Below are 12,472 nucleotides of genomic sequence, written 5' to 3'. Positions count from 1 at the left end.
ACAATCTTGCAACCAAATGGGTCAAACGCTTCCTTTGCTGGCGCTGACCAAATAAAGCCGGGTGGCCTTTTGTCCAGAACGCAAACAGAATTTTTCCTGCCAAATTTTCCTCGGCCAAACCGGTGTCTCTCTCTCTCTCCAGGCGTGGCTGCCTTCAATCACTCCGACGTTATCAACTCTCTTGATTTAAAAGTCCGGCTGCCCCGTTAATATGTGGCTTAAGAAGAGATATTTCACCAAAGCCGAAATTCTCCACGGAGGCAACAACGTGGTCCACGAGGGGATGTTTAATCCCGCTACAAAGAGCTGTAAAATAATGTTGTTGTTTTTCCTGAACACTAAAAAACCCAAAAATTGATTTACTAACAAACGTAGAACCCTCGGTCAACGTCATTAGGGAATGTAGAACAGTTAACTAGCTGGATTGGTTTCTGATAAACAAACTTCCTTATTTTTCCTTCTTTTTTCCACATAAACAAAAGAGGGAACTCGCACGTTCCTTCCTTTCAGAAAGCGACCCATTTTTTTTCGGGCTCACCAGGGACGAACCGACAAATCTACCATCAGGGTTGGTTCGGATTGTCTCCGGTTGGTTACCCCGATCCTCTCCTTGGTCTTCGAAACAGACTTCTTGGGCATAGCGAGAGGGTCTTCTGGTGGAGCAAACCTCTTGAGACTTTCTGAGGACCAACTCTTTCCGTTGTATCCTTAATGTTTCAAGGGTTTTCTGGAGGATGTCTTCATCGGGATAATAACGAAACCGATCCGAATGAAGGTAGAGTTTTTCTCCTGCCAGGCCTTCTTCTTTGTAGGACCTCAACGTCTTGAAATCTTCGTAGACTTCCTTTATGGCCTCCTCCAATTTTAGGAGGTTGAAGTGGCCTTTTTGGTCTTGGACACTTGCCCAAACCACTGTGATCTCAATGCTCTTCTTCCTGGACCAGCTCTCTATGACTTCTGTAAGCTGCAATCGTCCGTTTTGGCTCAACCATCTTCCGCACACTTCCATGCTTCCAAATTCTCCAGGCATTTCTCCCAAGTTTTCAGGGGAGGGGCGGAAATTAGCCATCCTGCCTGTGCCTGGTGGAAGGAAGAATGGGGTGGTTGAAAACAGGAGGCTCATTCTGCACCCACCGGACAAGAGTGTCCCCCAATAATTTTATTTATTAACAATCACAGTTGCAGGGCTGCCCAACTTTGAGCGTGTCTGAAGTATGTGTGGAAGGTTCTGCCAAAAACCAACCCATTTTTAAGAAGCAGGTAAGGACAAACCAGGATAAAAATGAGGGCCACTGAAAAAGCCTAACCACCTAGAACTAAGGAGAAACTTCCTGACAGTTAGAACAATTAACCAGTGGAACAACCTGCCTCCAGAAGTGGTGAATGCTCCAACACTGGAAGTTTTTAAGAAGAGACCGGACAGCCATTTGTCCGAAATGGTATAGGGTTTCCTGCCTGAGCAGGAGGTTGGACTAGATGACCTCCAAGATCCCTTCCAACTTTACTGTTATTATTGTTATTATTGTTATTATTATTAGTTATTATTGTTATTGTTGTTATTACTGTTGTCATTGTTTTGTTGTTGTTGTTGTTGTTGTTGTTATTATTATTATTATTATTATTATTATTATTATTATTATTATTATTATTATTATTATTATTATTATTATTATTATTATTAAAGTTTGCATACCGCCTTGCACCCTTAACTATCCAAATGACGGTCGGTGCGTTTGCACTACCTTCTTACGTGACCAGCAATGGAAATCAAGGTTTGCATTAGCCAGGTTTTGCAGGCCGCGTGCTAAATTCGGGATCTGACCTGGTTAAGAGCGTCGTCTGAACAGCACCGGAGCCAACATATCTGCAATATCCATGCCTGGCGGGGGAATTTGCAAAGCGCTTTAGCTGCATAAGGCGCCTGAAAGACGTGGCCTGACTGCCATCTAGTGGCGGCAAGGAGCTTCGCAGCCCAGAAAGAGAAAATTGATCACGACTGCTAACCAGGATGAAACCATGATTAGAGATAATGAAGGGGGCAGAAATCAGGAGGGGAGAAGCGGGCGGGCGTCAAGAAGAGGAGCCTAAAAAAGACAACTCAAGCCACCGCCGAGAAGAGAGAGTCGAAATAAGGGATGGAGGTTTGCAAGCACATTGTTGCTTTTCAACCCAAATCTGGGCTTTTCCACCAGTGTTTCTAATGGGTCTTTTTTTTTTGCTTTAAAACCTAGCTTCTTTCATATATTGCATTCAATAGGTAAACATAATTTGGTTTAAAACTGGCTTATGGTGCTTTTGTTATTTGGGGGTTTGGGATGGCAATCTGGGTTTATTTGCGCGCGACATGTTGATTTCTTAGGACACCCCGCGGCCCACCTTGCTCTCCTCGTCCCGTAGCGCGTTGCACTGGGTGGATCTGGCAAACCACGGCTTTGCGAAATTAATCTCGGTTTCTCCAGCAGCCCTAAACTGGTTTCAGGTCTGCAAGCTGGAGGCGGGGGGCAGAGAAAGCGCGCCTGTTCTGCACCGAGCCGCCGCGCCGCCAGAGGGCGCTGCTGAGTTCGCGCTGGCCGCGCTCGCGGATGACGACATCGAGCGGCGCCTCCGCGCGGAAGGGTGCGAGCCCGTTGCCACGGCAACCGCCGCAGGGCGGCCTACACAACCGGGGGGGCGTTTGTCGCGCCGGGCCTGCCGGGGCCCGTTTTGCCCCCGCCGGGATGTTCGGGGACGCGGCGGGCGGCGCCCTGGACGTGGAGTCGGTGTGGAGGAGGGACCAGGGGGCCCGATGCGAGGAGGTGGGGGCGCCGCTCTGCCCTGCGGGGCGCGGGACTACAGGTCCCATCCTCCCCAGCCGCGGCCCCCGTGGGCGGTGGGGGGCGCTGCTCCGACCCTTCCCCGCTAGACCCTGCGCGCGGGGTGGTGGTGGCGATCGCCCGTCCCCTTCCTTTTGGGCGAGGGGACTACAAGTCCCATCGTGCGTAGCGGCGCAGCGCGGGAGAGGGCGGCCTCCCTTTGGCACGGCAGCCTTTTGCATTGCGAAGGCCGGAGGCGAGCCTTCCCATCGCCCTCGGCTTGCCTTGGCTGTGGATGATGGGCTGTGGTGCCATGCCAGCACAAGGGAAGGGATCTGAGCAGTCAGTGGGTCTTATATGGAGGATACTGGCGATCCTCAGTTGGGGCTGTGGATGATGGGTTTCTATTTGAAAACGGCCAACCTGAGTGGGGGCTGTGGATGATGGGGCTTCTGTTTGGAACGGCCATCCTGAGTGGGGGCTGTGGATGATGGGGCTTCTATTTGGAATGGGCATCCTGATTGGAGGTTATGTATGATGGGGCTTCTATTTGGAATGGGCATCCTGATTGGGGGCTGTGGATGATGGGGCTTCTATTTGGAATGGGCATCCTGATTGGGGCTGTGGATGATGGGACTTCTATTTGAAATGGTCATCTTCGGTAAGGGCTGTGGATGATGGGGCTTCTATTTGGAAATGGCCCGCCTCATTGGGGGCTATGGGTGATGGGCTTCTTATTTGGGAACAGCCATTCTTTCTAGAGCTGTGGATGATGGGGCTTTCATTTGGAACGGCCAGCCTCATTGGGGGTCGTCCATGATGGGGCTTCTATTTGGGACGCCCCTCCTGGCTGGGGGCCGTGGACGATGGGTCTTGCCTTCAGAGGCTCCCCGCCCTCTTTCTTCCCGTAGAAGAGCACCCAGACCGTCCCTGTCCACACGGCTCAACGGCGGACCCAGACCCGCCACTGCCACGAGGTGGGCGTCCAGGCGGACCCCGAGGCCAGCCCGGCCCAGGCCCTGCCCCTCCCGCCGCCTCCCCCGGTGGACTATGCCAGCCTGCGGGCCTTCCTGCAACGGGTGGAGGAGCCGGTCATCCGCGAGCTGGACAAGAACTGGAAGAGCCACGCCTTCGACGGCTTCCAGGTCAACTGGACGGACCCCAACGAGACGGTAACGGCCCCTCCAGAACCGCCGGCTTGGGGGGCTTAGGGGGGATCCCCCCCATCCGGGGACTCCCCTCGTCTTCTCTCCCCAGGCCAAGGGGCCAAAGTCTTTTCCAGCCCGGAGAAATGAGATATAGGATGTCCTTGACTCACAACAGTTCACTTAGTGACTGTTTGGAGTTACGACGGCCCTGAAAAAAGGGACTGAGGACCAATTTTCACGCTTATGACCATTGCAGCATCCCCAGGGTCACGCGATTTACATTTGGGTGCTTGACAACTGATTCACACTTATGATGGTCGTAGTCTCCCGGGGGGGGAGTCAAGCGATCCCCTTTGGCGACCTCCTGGCAAGCAAAGTCAATGGGGAAGCCGGATTCACTTAACGACCGTGTGACTGACTTAACATCCGCAGTGATCCACTTAACAAATGTGGCGAGAAAAGTCGCAAAATGGGGCAAAACTCACTTCACAAATGTCTCACTTTAGCCACATAAATCTTGGGCTCGGTTGTGGTCGTAAGTCGAGGACTCCTTGTAATGTCCATAAGTGGCTCAGCTGACCCTCCCCTGCTTCATGTGAGCATGGGGGGGGGGCAGAAGCTCCAACATAACCAGACTTGTGTGGGGCTGTTATTGCCGCCCATCTCGGCCTTCCGGCGGGACGGATGTCCTGGCCTGGTCCAATGCGCCACGACTGACCGAGGCTTAATCTGCGGGGGCTCCTCTGCCCGGCCCCCTCATCCCCCCCCTCTTCTCCCTTGCAGGTGTCTTGTGCACACAGCTTGTCGTACCCGGAAGCCCAGGAGCGCAACCTGCAGGTGACCGGCGTCTCCTGGAATGCCACAGGCTCCGTCCTCGCCTGCTCCTATGGCAGGTGAGCCGAAAGAGAAGGCAGTCACCTTGCTCATGATTCGTATCTATGTCCCTCTTTCAGTTGTCCCTCTGACGGCTTGCTTGCTTGCTTTTCTCTTTCTTTCTTTCTTTCTCTTTCTTTCTTTCTTTCTTTCTTTCTTTCTTTCTTTCTTTCTTTCTTTCTATTTCTCTTTCTCCCTTCCTTTTTCTTTATCTCTTCCTTTTCTTTTTCTTTTTTTTTCTTTCTTTTCCCTCCCTTCCCTCCCTCCTTCCCTCCCTCTCTCTTTCCTTCTTTTTCTTTTTCTTTTTTTCTCCCTCCCTCCCTCCCTCCCTCCCTTTCCTTTTCTCCCTCTTCTCCATCTTCTCCCTCTTTCTTCCAGACTGGATGATGGAGACTGGAGCGCTGAGAAATCCTTCCTCTGCACCTGGAATCTCGACCGCCGAGCGCTGAATCCCCACCGCCCGGACCTCGTGGTGGAGACCGCCAGCGCCGTCCTGTGCCTGGCTTTCCACCCCCAGCAGCCTTCGCTCGTCGCCGGCAAGTGATTCTTGAGCGAGCTCCCCTTGGGCCCGGACAGGAAGGGGACCAGGGTTGCCCAGGGTACCCGATTCCTCAAACTTCCGGCCAGCTTCTCAATTCTACCTCCCCAGGAGGCCTGTTCAGCGGAGAGGTCCTGATTTGGGACACCGGCAGGCAGGAAGACCCCTTGGTCTGGAGGACGGGCATGACCGACGATACTCACACCGACCCCGTGTATCAGGTACGGGCGGGGGCCAGGGCTGCGGTCCAGCTCCCTTGTGATCTCCTGAGCTAATTGCTCCTCTGGGCCTCAGGTCAGCTGGCACCGGGACCCCCGTCAGCCGCGCACCTTCCGCGTCCTGAGTCTCTCCACCGACGGGAAGATCCTCGTGTGGCAGGAAGAGGGAGGCGGCCTCCTCCGCCCCGCCAGCGGTTTCGCTTTCGTCCAGCAGCAGATTCCCAGAAGCACCAAGCTCAAGAAGGTAGGTGGGGAGGATCCCAACGGAGAGAACCTCCACAGCCTTGTGCAGTCCACCGGAAAGCATCTGACGTCACCTGCGAAGCGTTGGGAAGACACGTTTGCGATCCTAGGCGAGGCCGGCTGGTCGCTTGGATTTGGGAAGATACGCATCCGAGGCTGCTCCTCACGCAGAACGGAGTCTTGCAGGGAGGGATGTTTATTTTAAGTGGATCCTGAGATCGTAATTGTTATCTTTTATTATCTTTTAAGCCCTTTGCAGAGACATATCCGTACGTTGCCGGAACGTCTTAACGGCAGCCGAGCGAGCGTGGAAGGACCAGACAGGGCCCAATCCCCCGTGATTTCCCCAGTGTCTTAATTATCAGTGTTGTGTGTTTTTGCTGCAGTGATGCACAGACTTTTTTTGTCTCCCCTTCTGCTCCCCTCCCCCAGCATTCTCGAGGTGACACAGTGGTGGGCGTCACGTCCCTCTCCTTCTCCCACTTCGAGCCCAGCGTCTTCGTCAGCGGCACAGAGGGCGGCAGTTTGATGAAGTGCTCCACGGCGGTGGACACAGCCGCCCTCTTGCGGAAGGCCAGCTCGGTCCCTCTCCGGGCCCCTGCCCAGTTCAGTTTCTCCTCCCACGGAGGACCCATTTACAGCGTGAGCTGCTCACCTTTCCACAGGTAAGGCTGTCCCGAAATCTTCCGGAAAGATTTTCCAAGAACCGACACAACAATATTGCAACCTTGGGTGCGTTTCTGCCTGTCTGCCATCTCAGTATGGTGGTTTGTAAGCCGGGGATTATAATTTACCGTGTCGTAGTACTCCAGGCAAACGTGGTTTAGAGCAGCAGGTAGCCCTGCTTGGGCTTTTTTTTTTAAACCGCTTCTACAGGTGTCTTTTTGAGTGAAAGGGAAGGATACATGTGTCTTAAGAGTAACAACAAACCTGGGTTTGAAGCGTAGCCACGGCACAAGGTTCCTCTTGATCCAAGACCGTTTGGTCTGTGATTCTGGGCCGTAAAAACTTTTGTCAGTTTCATTTTAGTTCTTTTTAATGTGCAGTGCGCCTTATGAATTATGGGTGCTTGTAGAATAGGGGGAATTCCAGGCGAGGGGTAAATTGAGTCGGCTATAAATTAGAATAACAGAGTTGGAAGGGACCTTGTAGGTCATCTAGTCCAACCCCCTCTTCAAGCAGGAGACCCTGCACCATTTCTGACAGATGGCAGTCCAGTTCTCTTCTTGAAAGCTTCCGGTGATGAAGCTCCCACATCTTCTGAATGCTACTCTCTCCTTGGATTTTGGATTTGCTAACCTAAAGCTGCTTCCCCTTTTTTTTCCTTTCCCCTCCCCAAGGAATCTGTTCCTGAGCGGCGGGACCGATGGACACGTTCATTTACACTCCATGCTGCAAGCGCGCCCGCTGCTTTCCCTCCAGTTGTCCAAGAAATACATTTTCAGCGTCAGGTGGTCCCCCGTCCGGCCCCTGGTTTTCGCGGCTGCTTCTGGGGAAGGTAACAGTTGCTTTAGCTAGCTGTGGGGAGGGGGTCTGGACAGGGGTTTTATTTTATTTGCCAGCTGGCTCAGCTCATCTGGGTGGGGGTAGCAAGTTTGGTGCTTAACCCATCATTTTTCTTACTCGCCGTAAGATTTCGACAGTCTGGGATTGTCCCTGCTTTTCAGCAAATCTACTTAATTTCATTCTCTTGCGAAACTGCAGTGATTTTAAGTTTTGGTGCCGGCCCTGGATAATCGGAGGAGGAAAAAGCAAGACTGTAAAAGGTTTGTGTTGTGGAACCCATCATTGTTTTTATCTTTTTGGCTCGTTTCCCAGGGGACGTGCAGCTTTTCGACTTTGCAAAGAGCTCGCAAAAGCCCTCGGTTTCTGTCAGGCAGACGTCTGGCCAGGCCCCCGTCTACTGTTTGGAGTTCAATCCTCGGCAGGCTCAGCTCCTTGCCGCCGGAGACGGCAGCGGGACGGTGAAGGTCTGGCAGCTGAGTTCGGATTTCACCGAAGAGGGCCCGCGGGAGATGAGCCATCTCGATCAGCTAGCAAACGAGGTCACCGATTAACACACACCCAGCAACGAACGGGGTCACCGATCAACACACGCCCAGCAACGAACGGGGTCACCGATCAACACACGCCCAGCAACGGTGTGTCTCGGCGAACAGATGCTTAAAAGACAGTCCTTTGTTCACGCAACTATTTTCACACAAGGACAGCACAGGGTGTAAGGGAGAGGGCTGTAAATAAATCCCAAGTAAAAGCACATCTCCAAGTGGCGTCCTTTTTAAGATTGCACGGCTTAAGCGAGGGGGACTTTGCGTTGTGTTGACGGGAGATTTCTCCATGCGCTAGAGGCGTGAAACAAGGGTTCAATTCAGACTAGCAACTTTTATTGAAGCACACACCGTGACATATTTTTGTGTTTTGTTTGTTTCCTTCTAAGCGAAGCGGGTTTTTTTAAAGGTTACACTGGGGATTATTTTCGAGTGACGAGAGGAGGGGAGACATGCAAAGAGCGAAGAGGCCGAAGAAGACGCGAGCGCATTCTCGGGATCCCGGGGGGAGGGAAGAGAGGCAGGGGGAGGCGAGCGCCGGGAATCAATTCACGAAGAGGGAGCGTGTGAATTCGATGTAGTCGTAGGCGGAGGGAAGCTCTCGGCCTTTGCTGTCCATGTAGGGCTTCATGTGCGAGATGCAGTAATCCGCCTGCTCCCGGCTCAGGTTCTGAAAGGCGAGAAAAGGTTGGGGGGTCAGAAAGTCAAAGGGGGGAGAGAGAAATCCTTTGGGGTTTGAATTCAGACAACCCAATTATCGGCATGCGTGAGACTGATCGGGGTAGATTGTAGGGGTGATAGTGAAATACAATTTTATCCTATTTTAATAATAATAATAATAATAATAATAATAATAATAATAATAAAAAATAATAATAAATAAAATAATAATAATAAAGTTGGAAGGGACCTTGGAGGTCATCTAGTCCAACCCCCTGCTCAGGCAGGAAACCCTACACCATTTCGGACAAATGGCTGCCCAGTCTCTTCTTAAAAACTTCCAGTGTTGGAGCATTCACCGCTTCTGGAGGCAGGTAGTTCCACTGGTTACTTGTTCTCACTGTCAGGAAGTTTCTCCTTAGTTCTAGGTTGCTTCTCTCCTTGATTTTATCTACCTACATCTTAAAATCGCCGTACTTGATTCGAGTTTCATTTTTAAAAATGCATTTTATCCCAGTTTCATTTTAATCGTATTTTATTTATTTTATTTCATTTCTATTTTATTCCATTCTAAATTGTTTTTAACTGCATTGTAGTATAACGTGTGTTTGGAACGCTGTACCTTGACGTGGCCCACGGGCTAATCAATAAAGGGATCAAAAGGATTAAAAGGACAGCCCAGTTCCTGCCTGCCTGCCTGGGTAGAAAACGCCAAGCCTCTTCAAGCAGGACGAAGGAACATTAAGCGCCGAAACGCTCCTTCTCCTGGAGCTGACAGGATCAGAAAGGGTTTCACCCACTCGGTGACCTGTTCCCACTATCTTATTCGGGGTTTTCTCTCACCATTTCTGGGGTGGGCCTCTTTTGCTCTTGTGCTACAGCTACAAAATTATCTGCCTTGCGTGGGGCTTCCAGCAAATTAAAATGACATCGAGGGGGCAGAAAGCACCTCCATTCCTGGAGCACGGCGGTCAACGTTATAAACTAGTCACACGACAATTTGAGGGTGCACCCAGGCAGTCCTCCACTTAGGACGGCTGAGCCCCAAATGTCCTGTTGTTAAGCGAGACCTATGTTAAGCGACTTTCGCCCCGTTTTTACGGCCTTCCTTGCCAACGTCGTTAAGCGAATCGCCGCAGTTGATACGTTAGTAACCCGGTGATTGGCTTTGCTTGTCAGGAGGTCGCAAAAAGGGAATCACGTGATCGTGGGACACGGCAACGGCCGTAAGTACGAACCAGTTGCCCAGCGTCTGAATTTTGATCACATGATCGGGTGGATGCTTCGAAGGTAACTGTGAAAAACGGTCATCGGTCACTTTTTTCAGTGCCGTTGCAATTTTGGCCACTAAATGAAGTGGGCTACCTTAGTAGAGTCTAAACCCCCCCAAATCAGCTTCCCTTACTTGGTAAAGTTCTTCCTTGGTCACGTAGGGCTTGCCCTCCGAGCTGAGGGCGCGGAAAGCGCTCTCGATCTCCTCGCTGGACTTCACGTTCTCCGTCTCCCTGCTGATCATGAAGGCCATGTACTCTTGCAGGGAGACGTGTCCATCCCTGCGGGAAGGGGAAAAAAAAAAGAGCGTTGGAGGTGACCAGAGAGGGAATTCTGGGAGTTGAAGTCCACCCACCTTACAGTTCCCATCTTGAGAAATGCTGTCGTAGAGCATTGTGGGTGAAAAAAAAAAAAGACACAAGGGCGTCCTTCTGAACGCTCTTACCGGTTGGGATCGACCGTGTCGAGAATAGCCTCGAATTCCGGGTCTGGTTCTCCCTCCTCCACCATGGGCAGGTCGTAACCCAGAGAGCGCAAGCAGGACTTAAATTCCTGGTGGTTCAGACGGCCCGATTTATCCTTGTCAAAGTGCCTAGAATGAGGGAAAAGCCGCTTTTAAACTTTTATCGGCTATACTTTTTCTTCCAGGTAGGACAGAGGTCCCCAAACCTTTCGGGCACCAGGGACCGGTTCCGCGGAGCGAGGTTTTCCCGTGGACCGGAGGGCGCGTGCGGTTTTGTGTGCTGCCTGCATCCCGCGGATGGGGCTTTTGCTTTTGTTTGTGAGGCCCGGTTGCTGGCATGCCGTGGCCCGGTGCCGGTCCGCGGATCGGGGTTTGGGGGTCCCTGAGACAAGCTATGAAGGGATCTCCAAATGTTGCTTCGATACACAGAAAGATGCCGGGATTTGGATAGGCTCACCTACCTAATCAGACTGCAGCTAGCTAAGAGGTGCTGCCTCTTCCCAGCTTAAAACTGGCTCAAGTTTTTTAAAAAAAAGGCCTTTAGGGGTTTGGCACCCAGGAGAAGAAGGTGTGCAGGCCAGGATCCCCCCCCTAAAAATCACTGCAAAACTCACTTAAACATCATGCTGAATTCCTTCAGAGCTTCTTCGGTGACACCAGTGGTGTTTCTGAAAAAAACAGAGAAATGCGTTCACTCTCAGAAAATCGGGACGGGGCGAAATCTCCTCGTTCCCAAAGTGCAGAGAGTTTCTGCCTCTTTGACTTAAATCTGTTGCACCAATATGGTGGTTTGGGGACCATTTTTCAGTTGGCTGGAGGAAAATAAACCTGAGAGATGTTTTTTTTCCCCCCCACCCTCTTAAGGGGAAAATACACTTTGCAGGTTTAAGTGTTGTTTGGAATTGGATTACAAACTTTAATGAACTGTCAGGAACTCCCCAGCTGACCCGCTTCCCACCCAACCATTTCCTGCAAAGCTAAGCCCCCATCCCAGGCTGGGCTGCTCCCCCCCCACCTGGCCTGTATCTGCTGCTCCAGGTTGTGCTGCATCCTCATGCCGAGCTGATCCAGCTGGTCCCACTGTTGTGCCAGCCCCACGGTGCTGTGCTCAGTGTACTTGTTGTCCAAAATCAGCGCCTCCTCCATGGCTGCTCCGAGGTCTTCGATTTTCTTCAGCTGGCTCCTCATGGCCCGGATCTCCTGGTGTTTGCGCTGAAAGGGAAGGAGGAGGACCGTGCACAAGCCTGCACACACACACACACACACACTGAGACATCCTCCCCAAGAGTAGCAAAGGCCTGGAGGGAACACCCTCTCCTCTCCAACGGCTGCAGCCCACTTGGTTTAACCCCTGGCTATGAATTGACAAAGATTAACCTGGAGCTTCCTATGATTTATAACCTATTTGTTTAGTGACCGTTCAAGGTTAAAACGGCACTGAAAAAAAGACCTTTTCCCTGCTTAACGACCGTTGTGGCATCCCCACGGTCAAGTGATCAAAATTCAGACCCTTGGCAACTGGCTCATATTTACGACGGCTTGCGGCGTTTCCGGGGTCACGTGATCCCCTTCTGGGACCATCAACAAGCAAAGTCAATGGGGGAAGCAGACTCACACTCAATGACGGTGGCAAGGTCGTAAAAATGGGGCAAAATGCACTTAACGACCGTCGTGCTTAACAACAGTTGTTTTTGGCCCAGTGGTGATCGTAAGGCAAGGACTCCCTCTACACCAGGGGTCTTCAAACTTGGCCCTTTTATGACTCGGGGACTGCAACTCCCAGAATTCCTCAGCCAGCATGGGGGAACTATGCCCCCCTTCATGACTTGTGGACTTCAACTCCCAGAATTCCTCAGCCACCATGGGGGAACTATGGCCCCCTTCATGACTTGCGGACTTCAACTCCCAGAATTCCTGAGCCAGCATGGGGAAAACTATGGCCCCTTCATGACTTGCGGACTTCAACTCCCAGAATTCCTCAGCCACCATGGGGGAACTATGGCCCCTTGATGGCTTGCGGACTTCAACTCCCAGAATTCCTCAGCCAGCATGGGGAAAACTATGGCCCCTTCATGGCTTGCGGACTTCAACTCCCAGAATTCCTCAGCCAGCATGGGGAAAACTATGGCCCCTTCATGACTTGTGGACTTCAACTCACAAAATTCCTCAGCCAGCATGCCTGGCTGAGGAATTCTGGGAGTTGAAGCCCACGAGTCA

At 51.8% G+C, this 12,472-nt stretch overlaps 2 protein-coding genes across 2 annotated transcripts in view; one reads left to right on the top strand and one right to left on the bottom strand.

Annotated features, from left to right (window-relative positions):
• The first annotated feature begins 2,717 nt into the window (after positions 1-2,717).
• On the top strand, positions 2,718-8,069 carry WDR34 (WD repeat domain 34). Its single transcript, XM_015828280.2, has 9 exons — positions 2,718-2,795; positions 3,704-3,964; positions 4,724-4,833; positions 5,192-5,349; positions 5,463-5,572; positions 5,646-5,813; positions 6,245-6,477; positions 7,153-7,310; positions 7,631-8,069. The coding sequence occupies exons 1-9, from the start codon at positions 2,718-2,720 to the stop codon at positions 7,867-7,869; spliced, it is 1,515 nt and encodes a 504-aa protein (XP_015683766.1). The 3' UTR covers positions 7,870-8,069.
• A 108-nt stretch (positions 8,070-8,177) lies between these two features.
• The window catches only part of SPTAN1 (spectrin alpha, non-erythrocytic 1), a gene marked incomplete at its 5' end in the record, with an annotated part of 40,277 nt that continues 35,982 nt past the window's right edge, over positions 8,178-12,472 (bottom strand). Inside the window, 5 exons of the mRNA XM_015828281.1 lie at positions 8,178-8,530; positions 9,926-10,073; positions 10,238-10,384; positions 10,870-10,923; positions 11,271-11,467. Of these exons, the coding sequence (XP_015683767.1) occupies positions 8,405-8,530; positions 9,926-10,073; positions 10,238-10,384; positions 10,870-10,923; positions 11,271-11,467 (672 nt within the window). The remainder of the gene's footprint in view (positions 8,531-9,925; positions 10,074-10,237; positions 10,385-10,869; positions 10,924-11,270; positions 11,468-12,472) is intronic.

This window comes from Protobothrops mucrosquamatus, unplaced genomic scaffold (assembly GCF_001527695.2).
Source record: "Protobothrops mucrosquamatus isolate PMUCROS unplaced genomic scaffold, P.Mucros_1.0 scaffold4374, whole genome shotgun sequence".
In the NCBI taxonomy this organism is placed as follows: Eukaryota; Metazoa; Chordata; class Lepidosauria; order Squamata; family Viperidae; genus Protobothrops; species Protobothrops mucrosquamatus.
The sequence above is the reverse complement of the archived record's forward strand: the minus strand, read 5'-3'. Positions and strand labels throughout refer to the sequence as shown.

Excerpts from the sequence above, each read along its gene's own strand:
- WDR34 (XM_015828280.2), top strand. The coding sequence starts at position 2,718 with ATGTTCGGGGACGCGGCGGGCGGCGCCCTGGACGTGGAGTCGGTGTGG. Across the intron at positions 4,834-5,191 it reads CTCGCCTGCTCCTATGGCAG|ACTGGATGATGGAGACTGGA; the intron begins GTGAGCCGAAAG and ends TCTTTCTTCCAG. Across the intron at positions 5,814-6,244 it reads GAAGCACCAAGCTCAAGAAG|CATTCTCGAGGTGACACAGT; the intron begins GTAGGTGGGGAG and ends CCCCTCCCCCAG.